At 40.9% G+C, this 18,996-nt stretch overlaps 1 protein-coding gene across 7 annotated transcripts in view; it reads right to left on the reverse strand.

The window, feature by feature from the left end:
* MTFR1 (mitochondrial fission regulator 1) overlaps positions 4,591 to 18,996 on the reverse strand; it is a 67,145-nt gene continuing 52,739 nt past the window's right edge. For 4 of the 7 annotated variants that reach the window (XM_021089295.1, XM_021089292.1, XM_021089293.1 and 1 more), the window contains exons 5-7: positions 10,048 to 10,283; positions 8,090 to 8,357; positions 4,591 to 7,198 (exon numbers count right to left, since the gene is read on the reverse strand). In XM_021089295.1, the coding sequence (XP_020944954.1) occupies positions 6,901 to 7,198; positions 8,090 to 8,357; positions 10,048 to 10,283 (802 nt within the window). In that variant the 3' untranslated portion in view covers positions 4,591 to 6,900. The remainder of the gene's footprint in view (positions 7,199 to 8,089; positions 8,358 to 10,047; positions 10,284 to 18,996) is intronic. The other 3 variants (XM_005663053.3, XM_013996719.2, XM_003125605.4) reach the window with 1 other exon arrangement.

Genomic DNA, 18,996 nt, shown 5'->3' on the forward strand with positions numbered 1-18,996 from the left:
GGAGCTGTAGCTGCCAGCCTACGCCAGAGCCACATCAACGCGGGATCTGAGCCACATCTGCAACCTACACCACAGCTCACGGCAACGCCGGATCTTTAACCCACTGAGCAAGGGCAGGGATCGAACCCGCAACCTCATGGTTCCTAGTCAGATTCATTAACCGCTGTGCCATGACAAGAACTCCAAGAATACATTTTAAATAAGTAAATATTATAGAACAGAATGCAAAATTCATTTGAATATTTAAGATAAAACGGTACTTGAAGGCATTGTTGAGCAGCACAGCAACCCTTTGGGCTCTGGGCCAAGCTTTAGTGGTGGTACAGCTCATCTGCTCTAGGCTAACGGTCCTTGGAGAGAAATTTTGGTAAGCCTGAGCTTAGCAAAACAAGAGAAATTTTGGTAAGCCTGAGCTTAGCAAAACAAAAATCTGATTCCTGGTCAATATTTATACTCTGTAAAGGTGATGGTTTATAATGAGCCTCTTTGTATAAAAGAAGCAAATATTTTATGTCCCTTGCAAGCCTTTGAAATGTATTTGTACCTTAGGTACAGGTTAGAAGTGCTAGTAATTCTTCGAAGATTCCTATGACGTACCTCTTTCCAAAAAGCTTTCTCGACTCTTCAAGCTTTCAGTTTTCTTAAAACTTTAAAACTTTCGTATTGGAGGTTTATAGTGTTTTCCACGTGTGCTTTTTTAAATGTCTGGTTTGTTTAAATCTCTTTCGGGTCAGTATCTCCTGCTTGGGATGATAAATGTGCACACGAATCACCACATATCAGCAAACACTTGAAACACAGTTGTCCAGGTATGTGCTAGGCTTTGCAGACAACCTGTCTTCTGGGAGACCCCCAGCGGTCTGTGGTCTCCGGGGGCAGTAACCACTCCTTGGAGGTGGGCTGCTGGGGGCACACAGGTGTCTCCTTTACCGTCGTGTTGCTTGTGCTCAGCGTAGGGCGAGCGTAAACTGTGCCAACAGATGTTGAACAGGTTAACTTGGTGTTGTATTTCCTTTTTAGTTCTCATTCTGTCATTATGAGCAATTATGTTGAAACTACCCTATGCTAAAGTCGTGTAGTCATAGTATGTGTTCCTGTCATGTGCAGAGCTCTGCACTGGATGTAATAAAGCTATTAGAAATTATAAAACATGACCTCTGTTCTCAAAACATACGGTGATAAAAACGTGTGAAAGGCGTTTGTCATATAATACAGTAGCTTTCCATATTGTACAAAATGGAGTGCAAAGTGTTGCAGTATCACTGGAGAGAATGAATGATTTCGTTGATGAAAATAACACCATTTCTAGTGTTTTTTTTGTGGGTTTTTTTTTTTTTTTTTTTTTTTCTGCACCCACAGCATGTGCAAGTTCCCCGAGGGCCAATGATTGAATCTATGACCTAGGCCACAGCTGTCACAATGCTGGATCCTTAACCCCTGGCCACAGTGGGAACTCCCAGTTCAAGGTTTTTTTGTTTTTTGTTTTTTTTGGTCTTTTTGTCTTTTCTAGGGCTGCACTCACGGCACGTGGAGGTTCCCAGGCTCTAGAGGTCCAGTCAGAGCTATAGCTGCTGGCCTACACCACAGCCACAGCAACGCTGGATCCTTAACTCACTGAGCGAGGCCAGGGATCAAACCCAAAACCTCATGGTTCCCAGTCAGATTCGTTAACCACTGAGCCACGATGGGAACTCCCAAGTAATTCTTGAATCTTATTAACATCCATGACTGGTAAAAAATCATTTAGCTTTAAAAGTAAGTTACGGGTGTTCAAATACCCTTTTAGTAAGATACTTTCATCAATCATAGTAATACTTTCTACCTTTATGCTTACACTTTAGGTCATCCTGACACCTATCTTGAAGTTTGACAGAATGAATGGTAGGGAAACAGAAACACCCCTATTTTTAATACTAGATTCTATTTAGCTGTAATTTAAAACTGAAGCACAGTGACTTACTGGCCTCTTGCAGCTTTCCACTGGACCCGTCAATAGTCTTGTTAGGAAAGTTTGTCTTGTATTAACTTTTATCTTTAAGCTATGCATTACTTGAGACTTTTGAGCATAAATTGTTTCTTCACTGTTGAGCCATGTTCTATAAGGAATTGGGAGGCTGCATGATACTGCAAGGTGCTTTATTTTAGCTAAAAAAATTTTTAAGTTCTGTAAGCTTTTTAAAGTATCATAAAGGACTGTTTAAAGTTCCTACATTAAGCATTTGCAGAAAACCAAACTTGAATTTCCATCTGAGAATCATCACAACCTTTTCCACCGTGGGGAACAGATTCACGCTGATCTGCGGGTTCACTGGGGCTGAGCACAAGGGTTCATGTTCATGACGTTAAGACACGCCCTCATGAGGCTGTAGGAAGCGGAACCTGAGCTGCAGCTTCCTACACTCCTGCTCTTCATCCTGTCTTCCCTTCTTTGCAGCATCGTCTCTAAGGCTAAATAGGCCAGGTTTGGGTTTGTCATGTAGTAGAGACTCATCTAATGTTTGGAAAGGCTTTCTAACCTGTAAAATGTCTCTTAAAAATAATGTATTGACACAGTTCAGTGCTGAATCAATGGCCTTGTTCATTTCCTCATCATCTGTTTTGTGTAAGTTGCACAGGGCTACACTTGTACCCCATGTCATCCTTCTTTGCGTGCCGGGTTCCACCTGTGCCCCACTCTCAAGGTTTCCTGTTGGAATTCCTGTGGGAAGATCTGGACCAGCTTATCCAGGCTGTATCCTGGGTCACGGACCAGGCTCTGCATCACCAGGTGTCCCCTTGCAGAGGGAAGGCAGAGGCCCAGCCCTGGGCAGTCTGGTGTAGAGCTGGGTTAGAGAGATCAGGTGTGCTCGCCACCCTCCCTGCCAACAGTGGTGGGACAGAGTAAAGGCCCCAGCACTCGAATGCTCCTCCTTTGTCATCCTTCGATGAAGAGGAAAGAAGGCTGAGCAGAAGGCTGTTCGTACCTCTGGTAAGAGTCCTACTGGGAAGGGTTTTTCTCTCCCCGAGTTATGGCTATTCTAGCCAGGGAGAGAGCAGTTAGGAGGGACTGGCCTGCCCTCTAACAGCCACAGGGGTTTGCGATGGAATGGGAGGCACCCTTTGGCTCATCATTTACCTTCCTGAGAAGATCTGAGGTACACTTGTGTTACACTTTAAGCTTACGGAAGGACCTCTCTGTGACCTTTAGAAAAGGCTGTAGAATCTACCAGAGGAGATAAGTTTTGAGAAGCTCCTGCTAGAGGAACATTAAGGTTTCCAGGTCATACTGCCTGAAAGTTTAAACTTTTATCTGCTAGTTCTAGCCCAGAGAACACTTCTATTTCTGGAGAAGTTATCAGAGGATGGTTTTTCCAAGCCCTTTCCAGCAGTTGTCACCTGTGTTTTCTTCTTCCACCACTGAGAGGAAGACTCCTGGGAATTCTCAGCACAGCGAGAGGACAGGATTCCCTTTGTTGCACCTTAATCCCTCTAATGAGACTTAAAAGGAGACTGTTGGATACTAAATTCAGACATTTAGTGTTGCTTTCTACTAGCCAGAGAGCCCTAACAAACCAACAGCTGAACTAGGATTCTTCTGCAGAAGGGCCTGCGACTGGAAAGACAAGCCGAGCTGAAGACGGAGACCTACCGCCCTCCCCAGGTCCATGCACAGGATGACACCTTTTCCAGGCGCCAGGGACCCGTTGTCCTAGGAGAACCAGTGACCTCGTGTAAAATGATGTAATAACTTTTTTTTAACAGTCTACCATTCATAGAACATGTTCAAAACCATTATTTAATCCTCATAATTTTTTGGACTGAGCGTTACTCCCATTTTGAAAAACAGAGGTGTGATTTGGCCAGGATCACAAACGTGGATCATGTTTCACTCCAAGTCCAGTGCTCGGGATGTATACAGCGGACCCTTAAACAAGGGTTTTGCACTTCATCCGTCCACTTATGTGGACCTGTTTCAATAAATAAAGTACCTGTATTTTCATTTTACAGATCTTTAAAAGATGTCAATCACACTGTGTGGAATCAAAGAAACTAAAAGGTGAGTCCTGATTCGAGCCTCACTGTTTGAGCGTCCTGCCCCGCCCTTGGGTGAGTCATTATCAAGGCCTTTGTTGCTGGGGCTCAGAGAACAATTCGTGGATTTTTGACTGAGGATGAGGGGGAGTCAGTGCCCTTGACCTTCATGTCTTCAGGGGTCAGCTATGTAGAATGAGTCCCTGGACTAGTCAGAATCACGGTAGAGAAAATACTATACCGGTTACTTAACTTTTTGAGCTTCAGCTATAAAATGTAGAGCTTAACAAGTTTTAAGGTCTTTCACTTCAGATATTGTGAATGGGACAGCTCTGGGGAAAGACAGGCCAATGGTTTCCCCAGTCCCAGAGGATGAGAAGAACCCTGAGGACATGTAGCCCAGGTGACTGCCTTTCTCTTTTATACTGAAATCCCTTTAGGAGGAAGATGAAGGAGAGGAGGTGACTTTAAGGAATATATTTCCACTTGAAAAATGCAGAAAGCAAATTATTCTAAAGAATCTGCATGTATAATATAAAAAAAGAATTCCGCCTGTTGTAAAGAAGAAGAAAACACTTATGGCCCAAGGAAAGTAAGTTTGCTTTATTTCAAAACAGTAACTTCCTTATATTGGAGCACTGGACTTTTTATATTTCAATACTGATACACATACTTTGACCTCCTAAGAAATTTATATTTGTATCAGGCGAATTCTCTGAATTTCTTTAAAGGCAGAACTTTTAAACCATATAAAACAATCAGAAATAATGTACATCAACAACATGTAAAATAAGCCAAGTTCAAATTTAAGCTGAATGACCAAACCATGAAAAGTACCTCAGCTAGTATTTGCTATTATTTAGAACATTGCACATTTTTTTTAATAACTTAAATGTCTATTCTTCCCCTCTCCTAATCCCCCCAGGAGATAGAACTTTTTTTCACTAGGTTTAAATAAATCCAAGCACTTATTCATAGTAGGAGATTCTGGCATTAACAATAGCTGAGTTTAACAGAAATACAGAAAATCATGAAAACTTATGAAGCATTTTAACAAATCCTTGTAGCAATTCCTTAGAAGCCCTGGGTGAGAAGGGCAGCTCCACACTTCCTAATAAATCGCCTCAGGTTTATGCTGCACAATGTAATTCAACAGAGCAGCATTCTGACCAATGATCAGCAACTTACAGAAAATTCTTTTGCCTATTCAATGTTTAATTATAAAGCTACTATTTTGACCAGTATTAAAATATTTTAAACTCCATTAGGCTGACATTTCCAAAAGTATTAAGCTGAAAGAAAAAGAAGATGGTACATTCTGGTTTTACTTAAAAAGATATTTAATTCAATAATTTCATTCCTCACTATTTGAAAACTACATTTTCTTCCTCAGCACTGGATGGCACTGGGTGAAAACAGTTTTCATGATCCTTGACTTCCCTCTAAAGGAAAGCATTATGGAATTTCAGCAGCAAACATTGTCTGGTTCCTTACTCAAACCCCATCTCCATGAAAATGTGAGCGAGAATCTATGCTAAAAGTTCTGTTCAAGGCAAGAAGATAGTCCAACCTCGCACGTTCACTCAACAACTTGGATAATACCAGCTGTTCCGTCATTAAATAGAAATGATCATTGAAAAGGAATGACACTAACACACCCTCATTGCTGCCACTGCTTAAATTTACCTATTTCATATCCAAATATATGCACATAAAACATCTGTACAGATAAATTAGTGTTAGGAATTAAAAACTGACATCTACAAATGTCCATTCTTTTTTCTGAAATCCAAATAGTTGTTTTCAAGACTGAAAACCTAAACATCCTAGCTATAGGTTAAAATCATGTTATGTCAGAATATACATATGTTATGGAAAACTTGAGAACTGACCTTCTCTTAAAAGCAGAGTGCTTTTGTTACAGCTTAATCCTCTAATGAAACTTAAAAGGAGACCACTGAATACTAAATTCAGGCATTTACCAAATAGTGTTGATTTCTACTAGCCAAATAGCCCTAACAAACCAGCAGCAGAACTAGGAGAGTCTTTCTCAGTTCACTGTCTGTTAGGAAGTTGAAACGTTTTCAATTAAAGCCTTCATTTTTCCTGTAGACTTCAACATGTGTGGCCCAAACTAGAAGAGAAACAGAAAGACACTGGTTCACGTCAAAATAGCCATATGCTCCCTTTCCCATCACCCAACCCCCGTCTCCATCGTGGATCAAAGGGCTGAGTATTTTGTGCATGAAAAACTAAGCAGCTAGATAATATTAAAACCTTTATGAACTGGCAGGTTGTTATAAACACAACATATTAGTTGTTATAAGCACAACATAGTAATAGAGTGAAAGACAAAAACGTAGCCAAATTACTTTCTAGAAAAGAAAACTACAATCATTTTAGCAAGAGTCTAGCTTAGTCCTCTTTACTTTGAGTAAAATGAAGGAAGGGGCAGAGTTTCTTTTCAACGTCTGAAGTGTTTCAAAGATGCCAGAATTTCTAAGCTATCTGCCTCTCTGGAATAGATAAGCACATATTCCCCAGGACAGTAAGTTGGAAAAAGGGAATGTATAAATTAGTATTGGAGAGCTTCCAGGAAATCTGCTCAGTCTCCACCTACACCATGGCCCACATCCTGCCCGAGGCCCTGATCAAATCTCTCTCCCTCTTTAGAAGACTTTCACAGGTACTCTAAGAGAAAATGAGCTCTCCTGTCTCTATCACTACATATATATAGTCCTAAGATATAAATTTTATTGAAATGAATTTCACTTCATTATGCTTAAATATAAATAAAACAGAGCATGGAAAATTTAACATTGTAGACGCTAAGTAGTGAAACCAGGGCTTAACTTTTGCTTCCTTCTTTATGCTCCCGGCACGTACCCCCTAGCAGCAGGGAGGGACTAAATCCCACAGCACATCCTTTCCAACCTTCCAGAGGACATGGCTGAATGTCTTATAAGATGTAGGTGTGCAGCACGGCGTGAACTTGAGAGGGGTCTGCCCAGTACTCACCAACACTCTTTCTGGGGAGACCTCTGGTTCAGACTTTGGAATTCCTTTTTCAGCTTCACCTTGGCTATCACTTCGATACCGATAAGCAAACTTCCTTTTCAGAGCCTCTGCTATGAGGGCAGCAGGGTCAGCAGCATCCACTGGTTTGGGCTTTGCATCCTGGTCTGACCTTAGAGAAGTGAACGAAAACCAAGGGGCATTTCAATGCTGGCGTTCCCCCCCACCCCCGGGAAGCACCTCTCTAGCCTCAGATACTCAACAGACAATGATGAATACTGATGCAATGGGGTGAAAACCCTCCTCCTTGTGAAGGGTTTAAGGCTCCATAAAAAGAGCACAAAGGTGCCCAGTGAGGAGCTCCTGCCACAGAAGGAGGTTAAGAATCCCACAGCAGTGGCTCAGGTTGCTGTGAAGGCATGGATTCAATCCCTAACTTGGTGCAGGGGGTTGAAGGATCAGACATTGCTGCAGCTGTGGCTCGGATTCAGTTCCTGGCCTGGGATCTTTTCATGTGTAAAAGTGAATAAATAAATAGAGAAAAACGTTCCCAGTAAACAGCCATTCTCCCCAAGCCTGGTGACGACCACAGCAGGTCCGCAACACTGCTGGCCTGGGTGAGTGACTGCACAATAGGATTTGAAGGCAGAGGAGGAAGAATTAGAAAGTACTGGGATGAGTTTATTTTGCTAATCTCTTAATTAATGGCATATAGGAGCCACTGAGGGCCTTTTTTTTTTTTTAATTTGCTGGCCACATCCATGGCATATGGAAGTTCCTAGGCCAGGGATTCAATATGAGCTGCGGCTACAACCCTCCCTGCAGATGTGGCAACTCCAGATCCTTTAACCCATGGTGCCAGGCTGGGAATCTAACCCACACCTCTGCAGTGACCTGAGCTATTGCAATCGGATTCTTAACCCACTGCACCACGGTGGGAACTCCAAGGCCTATCTTTTTTAAATGAAAAACTTAGAACTATTCATGGTAGTCATGTTATAAAAAAGTTCTGAAGAAGCCTAGTACTTGATTTTATGTGAGAAAGAAGATAATGTATACTCACCTTTTTACTGACCGCAGTTTCACACTATTCATGTCTTTAAGGATCTCGAGCATATTTGGCATAGCAGGTTTCTTTGGACTGTTCTTGACTGAAGTCTTCCCAGCACGGGCGTTTTTCTCCTTTCGTTCCTTAATCAGATCAATAACTGATGTGTTTTGGTGGAACCCTGATGGGGGGAGGGGAGGGGGTGGAGGGGGAGGCGGCAGAGGGGGAGCTGGTGGGACAGAGGGCGGTGCTGTGGCAACAGATGTGGTAGAATCTAAATCACCTACAGAAATAAGGAGAAATCCATTTAATCCTGGTAATAATAGACAAAATATTTTAAAAGCAAATTTATGTTGAGGACTTTATACCTGAAAACTATATCCTTAAAAAGAATCTCAGTTACAAAAGTAGAAAGGAAGTTTCAGTCACTTGGTTAGACTCTACTGTCTGAATCTCAGTCACTGTTTCATTTAATTCCAAACTCTCCAGATGGAAACATTCCATTCAACCTAAGAGGATGCCATTGTGACATCAAACGTGCCAGTCTGACTGCCGCACAGGGTGTACCTACTTTCAGATGAAAAGGGCAGCGTCTGTACTGAACACATAACTATCTTCAGTATATGCTGTTTGACAGTTTAGTACTAGAGCAGCTATTTGAAAAAACTATTTGGTAAATTTGTAGTTCATTTTAAGTATATTTTCATGCAAGACTTATTTAAACATTAACCGGAATGTGCACTGACGAGAATGTGTTTAAATGTTTTATATTTATTGAACAAAATTCTGGAAGAAAAAAAAAATTATAATTTCCAAAACACGAAGAAGTTGAAATGGTTCTAAAATAAGGACCTAAAAATTCACCTTTCTGCATAATTGGAGGTTAGAGAGTTGTTATTTGGGTGAACCATAGTGATTAGGGGGAACTACACACACGAGTTTTACTCAAGGGATTTGGATTGTAAATAGAACATCTAACAAAAATCCCCCAATTATCTCACTATTTAAGCAGTTTTCCTAGTCTGCCAGAAGAGGGAGGTAAAGCAAAAGAGACATGCAGTTTATAGTTCAAAAAAGAAAAGGGCAGGGCTTTGGTTTTTAGAAAGTTACACACAAATTTTCCTTAAGTAAAAATACCAGTTGCCCGCCCTGTATTCATCCTCTGTCTTGATCAGATTTGGGTTTCCATGTGGGTTACATTAAACTCTAGGACCACAAGCAAAGTGGCTTAGATACAGAGTAACTGTCCTATCCCACAACCTTTACAGTTGGTGTATACCGAGTCTCATCAGGACTCAGGAACACTAGGAAAAACCACCACTACTTGCTAACAGGTTCACAGATTAGGATTTTAAGGCTACGGTTTCTTCTCCAAAGTGACAATGCCACACAAATAAAACCAACAGTACTAGACCAGGAGTCTGAGGACCTGAATTCAGTTTCCACTCTGAGCAAGAGGAAGAGAAAGAACTAAGTAGTTACTGTGTGATAGACATTTTATATAATTTCTACCTTTACTCCTGCAATAACTCCATGACACAGGTACTACTCTCTCCATCTCAGAGCAGGAAAGGGTGGTAGAAAAGCCAACTACTTGCCTTAGGACATATAGGTAAGTAAATAGCACTCAACCTGTCAGGGCAGTTTTTCGAGGACCTCATGTCTGACACAAATGCCACTATTATCACAGACAACTAAGATTCCCATAGCATTCCTATGAGAAGCAATTCAACTGCAATGTCTGTATGTTTTGTGTTATCAAAATATACTCATCATCCTCTCTGATAGCATTAAGATTATTCAAAACAAGAACCACATAAACTGGACTGGCTCCTGTACTGAACCACATAAAGAGGGCAAAACCCTGATTTTCTAACAAGCCCAATGGGTGTTACTTGCCAATAAACTTTAAGATTAGTGGCATTCTCCTAGTTTCCAGTTTGCTGGTTACAACAAATGTGGGCTGTACAGACCTGCACTGAGATTTTGCTGTTCCTGCAGGGTCACAATTTTAGCGATCTGAGCTCTGAGAGCAGCAAGTTCACTCTCAAGGGCACAGATCTTCTGCAGTGCTTCCTCGTTGGCCAGTATCGTGGTCTGCAGCTGAGGCTCTTCTGGAGACAGGCTTGGGAAGGAAAACTGCCTGCTTGGGGGCTGCTCAAAGAAGGGAAGTTCATCCTGAAGGGGCTGCCTTGACCTGACCTCCGCCCTGTAAGGAAACAGAAGGTTGGCTGTCACAGGCTTTGAAAGGAATACAAAAAAGCATCACTTCAAAGTTAATCAGGATATAACATCTGAGAACTTTTCAGACTGACCTTACATAAATCCTCTGCTATAAGTTTTCAAATCAATAAAGCGCTTGTCAACCTGATGCAGATACACACCAGGCCAGGTGTCTTGTTACCATCATTCTTCTTAATCCCTTGTGCCCAAGCCAACACTATCAAGAGGCATCGCAGAGTCCAACATTTTTTATGTTTTGTTTCAGTGGTTTGAACTAAGTAAGGTAAAGCAACTTTTTTGTCTTTAGGGCCACACCTGTGGCATATGGAAGTTCCCAGGCTAGGGGAATAACCAGAGCTGTACCTGTGAGCCTACACCACAGCCACAGCAATGCCAGATCTCAGCCACATCTGCAACCTACACCACAGCTCACGGCAATGCCAGATCCTTAACCCACTGTCAGGTTCTTAATCTACTGAACCACAACGGCAACTCCTGAAGCAACTTTTTATGCTCTTAAAATTGGTAAAGTAATTACTAGTTATAGATGAAAATCAAATCAATAATCCATTAGCTCTTTCCCAGGGTCTTGGTTTATGCATTTCAATGTTAGTGTCTTCCACATGTGATAAAATATACCAAACTACAAGGCATACTATAACAATATCAGGCAAACTGCAGCATAACAAACTAAAAAGGAGAAAAAAGTAATCATTATAACTGAACCCATGCAGTAATCATATAGCTGGTCTCATTTTCACTTGGGTGTAAAGAAATGTTTTCTAACATGCACTGCTCCACAGCTCCACATAGAAGAAGTCTTCTGGGGTTGAGAATAAAATTCAGATTTCTTTTCAACTGTCCATTTATATACTTATCCATTTCTTCCTATTTTCTACTATTTCTGTTAGGTTATTCTGGCCTCCAAACCCTCTTTTTTCTTCTTCCACCTTTAATGAGGGATGATTGATAAATACTGTGTGTATTAGGGAGGTACAGCATGATGATTTGATATGTGTATACATTTTGAAATAATCACCACAAATTCATTAACACATCCGTTTCCCTCAGACTTGTGTGGTCCTGTGACCAAGTATGGGTTCCCTAGAAGGAGGCAGAATGTTAGTGGGCCACCCAGGAAGGCTGCTAAGAGGGAGAGAACCCCTGTCCCTGAAAGAGAAGTCCTGTCACCTCTAGCTCCACCCCCTCTTCCTAAGCCTTAAGAGTCACCCAGGGCCAGAGTCTAACCTTGACACGAAAGCCAAAGCTAAGGATGGTAAAGAGCCTGGCTAGGTCCCTGAGGACACAGTGTAAGTAGCCACTGTCAGCTTCAGACTATCCACTGTAGATGTTTCTGACTTGAGAGAAAAATAAAGTTCAATTACCATCATTTTGGGCTTCTGTTTCAGTCAAACTTAATCCTGTTAATGAGGATGCAGGTCTGATCCCTGGCCTTGCTCAGTGGGTTAAGAATACGGTGTTGCCAAGAACTATGGTGTAAGTCGCAGGCGTGGCTCAGATTCTGCATTGCAGTGGCTGTGGTGCAGGCCAGCAGCTGTAGCTACGATTCAACCCCTGGCCTGGGAACTTACATACGCCATGGCCGTGTCCCTAAAAAACCAAAACAACAACAAACACACCCACATTTTGTGTTGGTTTTGCTTTAACTGGAAGTTGCTACCTAATCCTTGCTTGAGAGCTGTGATAATTCATTCTACCTTGTGTTCTGAATGAGTGAATCCTTGGATCTTGAGCTTTTAGTATTATGCACTGAATTCAGGTGTTTTTCTTCATGTCTAATTTTGATTGTGCCCTATTAATCCGACTACTACCACACATAGAGGATGCTTGCAAATTGTTTTTTATCTGTAATATTACTAAACAAAAATATTTGGAGAATAATTGTCCCAGTTGATTACCTAGCCCTACTTCAGATTACCTAGCAACCAAGTTTAATAATACTAACTTTATTCACTTGATTTAATTTGGAATATTTGTGGGGTAGGGAAATATGTTAGGCTTGCGAAGCTTTTACCACCATTCCCTTTCTTAGACTCATACTAGGAAGAAATAGGAGATGAAATGTCTAAAAAGTACATGCAGATTAAACAAAGGTAAAAACCTTTATAAGAAATAATATTAATGCCCTAATTAAATATATTCTTTGAAAGATTATACATTTTATAAGTTAGAGACTAGATGCATGTGCTCTTTCCAACCTACAATAAATAAAATAATTTTAATAGAATTAATAATTTTAATTCTACTTTAATTTTAAAATTAAAAAAATCACAGTGGCTTTTGTTGCTATAACAATGAATTCTGATTTCTACCTATATTTCATAGGGTAGATCAAATAATTTTGTTAAACATTTCTATACAATAAATGTTAAATTAAAAGTAGATAAAAATTAGCCAATCTAGGAGTTCCCATCATGGCTCAGTGGTTAACAAATCCAACTAGGAACCATGAGGTTGTGGGTTCAATCCCTGGCCTTGCTCAGTGGGTTAAGGATCTGGCGTTGCCCTGAGCTGTGGTGTAGGTCGCAGATGCAGCTCAGACCCCGAGTTGCTGTGGCATAGGCCGGAAGCAACAGCTCCGATTAGACCCCTAGCCTGGGAACCTCCATATGCCTCGGAAGCAGCCCTAGAAAAGGCAAAAAAAAAAAAAAAAAAAAAAAAAAAAAAAAATTAGCCAATCTACTTAAAGAAGTTTTTTGGGGGGAGGATATTTACATAAGAGTAATTTTATTTAATGTAAAATATTCTCATTTAATATGCTTCCTCAACTATACTGATAACTTTTTATATATATATATATATATATATATTTTTTTTTTTTTTGTCTTTTGTGTCTTTTTGTTGTTGTTGTTGTTGTTGTTGCTATTTCTTGGGCCGCTCCTGCGGCATATGGAGGTTCCCAGGCTAGGGGTTGAATCGGAGCTGTAGCCACCAGCCTACACCAGAGGCACAGCAACTCGGGATCGGAGCCAAATCTGCAACCACAGCTTATGGCAACGCCGGATCGTTAACCCACTGAGCAAGGGCAGGGACCGAACCCGCAACCTCATGGTTCCTAGTCGGATTCGTTAACCACTGCGCCACGACGGGAACTCCACTTTTTATATTTTTAATAAAACTGAACACAATAATTTTTAAAAATACTACTTGGAGTTCCTGTTGTGGCTTAGCAGCTTATGAACCAAACTAATATCCATAAGGATTCATGTTTAATCCCTGGCCTCACTCAGTGGGTTAAGAATATGGTGTTGCCATGAGCTGTGGTGTAGGCTACAGATGCAGCTTGTATCCAAAGTTGCTGTGGCTGTGGCACACTTTGGCAGCTTTAGCTCCAATCTGACCCCAGCCTGGGAACTTCTATATGCTACAGGTGCAGCCCTAAAGAGCAAAAAAAACACAAACAAACCTTCTTAGATGTGGTACACATAAACAATGAAATACTACTCAGCCACAAAAAAGGACAGAATAATCCCATCTGCAGCAACATGGATGGAACTAGAGATTCTCATACTAAGTGAAGTAGGTCAGAAAGAGAAAAACATATGATATCACTTATATGTGGAATCTAAAAATGTGGCAGAGATGATCTTATCTACGAAACAGAAACAGATCACAGACATGGAGAGCAAACTTGTGGTTGCCAGGAGGGAGAGGGGAGGGAGTAGGGTGTACCAGTTTGGGGTTCAGGAATGCAAAGTGTAACATTTGGAATGGATGGGCAATGGGGTCCTATTGTACAGCACAGGTAACTGTGTGTGACTGGGTCACTTTGCTGTACAACAGAAAATGATGATACATTGTAAATCAACTATACTTAATAATGAAAAAAAAAATTAAAAAAATAAAAATAGTACTTCTTAGAACTAGGGATGGAGTTCCCGGTGTGGTGTAGTGGAAACGAATCCAACTACCATCAATGAGGATGTGCGTTCAATCACTGGCCTTGCTCAGTGAATCAGGGATCTGGTGTTGCTGTGAGCTGTGGTGTAGGTGGCAGATATGGCTCAGATCCCACATTGCTGTGGCTGTGGTGTAGGCCGGCAGCTGTAGCTCCAATTTGACCCCTAGCTAGGAACTTCCATATGCTTCAAGTGCAGCCCTAAAAAAAACAAAAAAAGAAAAGAAAAGAAAAAGAAGGAGAACTAGAAGAACTACCGGTAGGTAGGATACTGACAGAGACAGAATTCTAGTCTTACAGATCTGAGTAAAATACAGAAATCTCAAATAAATGCAGAATTAAAGATCACACTTGTTCAGAACAACAGTGGAAAAAGAAGGCAGAGGAACAGAAACAGAGATTGGTTTAGAGCAATAGATGGACTAGAAGCAGAGTGCCAGCGGCGTCAGGGGCAGAGCATCTGGAGGTGACAAGTGGGTGGCAGTGGAACTGTAGAGAGGGGAACAGAGAACCTGCCAATCTCATCTCATCTCTCCCTCGACTGCTGTCCATTTTCCATGAAAGCTGAATTTTTCTAACTTACCAACTTACCTAAAAGAATCAATATTTTGCTGGGAATGAAAGTGAGGATGATGATTTGTTTTCATATTATGTATGAGTGCAGAGATTCCCATGAAGTCTATGTTATAACAGCAAATAAAGATAAATTTTGAATGCCAGAATCTTTAGTGATAATATTATCGTCACTGTTTATTCAAGACAAGTAGTCACTTTAGTTGAGTATACCCTCCTAGGTCACAGGATCCAGAAGTATTAAATGCTTTTAAGTTTGTATTAAAATGTTACCATTCAGGGAGTTCCCGTCGTGGCGCAGTGGTTAACGAATCCGACTAGGAACCATGAGGTTGCGGGTTCGATCCCTGACCTTGCTCCGTGGGTTAAGGATCCGGCGTTGCCGTGAGCTGTGGTGTAGGTCACAGATGCAGCTCGGATCCCACGTTGCTGTGGCTCTGGCATAGGCTGGCAGCTACAGCTCTGATTAGACCCCTAGCCTGGGAACCTCCATATGCCGCGGGAGCAGCCCAAGAAATGGCAAAAAGACAGAAAAAAAAAAAAAAAATGTTATCATTCAGAGTTCCTGTCATGGCTAGTGGTTAATGAATCCAACAAGGAACCATGAGATTACAGGTTCAGTCCCTGGCCTCGCTCAGTGGGTTAAGGATCTGGTGTTGCCATGAGCTGTGGTGTAGGTAGCAGATGTGTTGCTATGACTGTGGCATAGGCCAGCTCTGATTAGACCCCTAGCCTGGGAACCTCCATATGCCGCGGGTACAGCCCTGGAAAGACACACACACAATAAAAAGACAAAAAGTTATCATTCAAGTAAACTGATCTTCAAATTCCATGTACAATCTATCTTTAATATCCAAAATTAAAATAATATGACAATTTGGATTAAGAGATCAACTACGAGCCATGTTTATATAGCTTCCTTTGATATCTTCTAGCCAAAATAAATTTTAAGAGAAAATTAATGAATAATGAGCAGCAGACTACAGTGTTTAAGAATGAATAATTAAGCTTCTACCTCTCCCCCTAACTCCCACAGATGAATTTTATCCTTTTGTTTTTTTGCCTGCTGAGAATTAAGGATAAGCAATTATTAATCTTGAAAACTAGTGTGCCTGGGTAAGAGAAAAAAAAGTTTAGGACTTTTAGCAAAATGATTTAAGTGTCAGATCATCTATATTTTATGTCTATATAGCTTTGGTATAGATTCTGCATTTCCCTATGTGAAATACTGTTGACAGATATGGGTTCAAAGTAATTATTAAGAAATGTGGATTTTTAGAAACTGAAAAAGGAAAATAACCCTGAAATGATCATGTCATCTCAAAGACATTTAGAGCTCAAGAACCAAAAACAAAGAGTTGCTCTGTAATATTCCTGTGTAAGGAAAAGTTTAGATTTTATGAAAATTAGAAGATACGTCCCGTCCTTTAAAACTACAAATACACACATGCTTTTCCCACAGACATCTGTTTTTTAAAGCAGTCTAACAAATAATTTATTCCCAGAACCAGTCTGTTTTGCCATCCTCCAGAATAGAAGGCTACTAAGAACTAGAATATAGAGGCAAAAGTAATCCAAACTAAGAGGAATGCTCTTTTCTACTAGAATTTTTGTATATAATTCAAAGAAATCTTAAGAAACAAAACAAAAACAAAAAAAGAACGAGAGGCATCGCGTATGGATTTTTCCAGAAAGAAGACGACAAACAGCCAACATATATATATATGATCGTTTCTTGAAAGCATTTCTGCATATCAACTTCCACTGACAAGATTTCTACCTCTCTGATTTGACTTTGGCCCCAAAGTGCCTTGTGTCACAAGGTTGAAGACCCCATTCAGAGCAGCACTGCACATGAACTGTCTAGCCCTCTCATCTCTTCAATGCTAGCAGCAATTTTCAGAGCACGATGTACACAAACATGAAGGGCTTTTTAATCTCCACTGACCATTTCAAAGAAAATCCTCAATTAAATGTAATGCACCTCTGGATTCCTCTTCCTTATCTTACAGTAAAGAAAACCCCAAGTCTCAGATGGTTTTATTTTTATTTTATTTATTTTTATTTCTTTTTGTCTTTTTGCCTTTTCTAGGGCCGCTTCCCTCAGCATATGGAGGTTCCCAGGCTAGGGGTCTAATCGGAGCTGTAGCCACCGGCCTACACCAGAGCCACAGCAACTCGGGATCCGAGCCATGTCTGCAACCTACACCACAGCTCACGGCAATGCCAGATCGTTAACCCACTGAGCAAGGCCAGGGATCGAACCTGCAACCCCATGGTTCTTAGTCAGATTCGTTAGCCACTGCGCCAAGACGGGAACTCCTCAGATGGTTTTAAAGTAAACCCAGTGCCCTAGGAAAGGTGGTATTCCCCAGATATTTACTGACCCTCCCTATCTGAGTTGAGTATACCCAGAAAGGTAGAAATATACACTACTGTCAATAGGATATGGGGGAGGGAGGAAGCTGGTAATTTAGTTCCTCAAAGACACAAAGTTGGGAAGATAATCAACAAGCTTTCCAAAGTGAGCAATTAGTTGGATAAAGACAACTTGTCTGGGGAAATATTTTACAGAGGGAAGTAGTCCATGAAAGGATGGATAATGGAGAAAACGCAGCACTGCAGGGACGCTGCAGACCCAGAGGACTATGGGAATCATCACATTAGCTATTCTAGGCTCTAGTCAACACAAGCCTCTTGTTTTGTGTTTTAAAAGCTGGATCTTCCTAAAAGTAGTATTTAGCAGAAATGACATTTCTCCCTTGAATGCAGTACTTTATTAATGTTCCTTATTAATGTCTAGGGTCAAATAAATAAGATTAAAATGGGAATGAATAACACTTGCTGTCTGCTGTGCTCTGAGTAGGAAACCGTCTTGCTCTGATCCATTGTCTCCTGGTCTACACTGTACCCACGGAGCTGTAGCAAGCCAGCCTGCTTGCTGAGTCATTTCCTTCGGAGTCTTGTTACTCACTGTCATCCTCTATGAGGTTGGGGTCATCCCTGACACGCCTTAAAAAACAGCACATACCATTTTATACTAAATATCTTCAATCACAGTTCTCAGTCTCATTTACTCACTATTCTTATATTTACCGATTTTTTGTAAATATGTTCATATTAGTCATAAGATTACAAACATTCTGGTATAAGAAAAAAGGCTACTTGAAATACTTTCGGATCCTATGAAACTATAAATTTTTATGTAATACATACTCAGTTTGCCTTTTATCTTTTTAGGGCTACGCCCACAACATATGGAAGTTCCCAGGCTAGGAGTCAAATCGGAGCTGTACCTGCCGGTCTACGCCACAGCCACAGCAACTTAGGATCTGAACTGTGTCTGCGACCCACACCAAAGCTCACAGCAACACTGGATCCTGAACCCACAGAGCAAGGCCAGGGATTGAACCCCTGTCCTCATGGATGCTAGACAGGTTCATTAACCACTGAGCCATGATGGGAACTCTCATACTCAGTTTATATGTATGTGGCACTCAAAATTTAAAATTAAATATAATTTGAAATTAACTTATTAATACAGAATGAACAAACGAGCTAAACATTTCAATATTCTTTTAAAATAATGTTCTTCTACTCCAAAAGCAATCAAAAACTTGATGACTGGAGTTCCTGCTGTGGCACAATTGTCTCTGGAGCCCTGGGATGCACATTCGATGCCCAGCCCGGCACAATGGGTTAAAGATCTGACACTGCCCCAGTTGTGGCTCAGACCTGATCCCTGGCCCAGGATCTCCATGTGCTGCAGGGTAGCCAAAAAGAAAAAAAACAAAAAACACTTGATGACAATGCCTATGATGTCTACTAGAAGCCAGAGGTTATAGTCTTTAATTTCATCACACATAGTGCAAATGTTATGCTGTGTCTATGTCCAAAGACCACACATTCTCTGTAATCTACTATTATGAAAAAGAACAAATTAACTGTCTGAGATAAGACTATCAATTATATTGATTCTTTCAAAGGACCTCAGACAAATACCATATGCCATCACTTATATCTGGAATCTAATATAAGGCACAAATGAACCTTTCCACAGAAAAGAAAATCATGGACTTGGAGAACAGACTTGTGGTTGCCAAGAGGAAGGGAGTGGGATGGACCGGGAATTTGGATTAATAGATGCAAACTATTGCCTTTGGAATGAATAAGCAGTGAGATCCTGCTGTATAGCACTGGGAACTAT

The sequence above is a fragment of the Sus scrofa genome, chromosome 4 (assembly GCF_000003025.6).
Source record: "Sus scrofa isolate TJ Tabasco breed Duroc chromosome 4, Sscrofa11.1, whole genome shotgun sequence".
NCBI lineage: Eukaryota > Metazoa > Chordata > Mammalia > Artiodactyla > Suidae > Sus > Sus scrofa.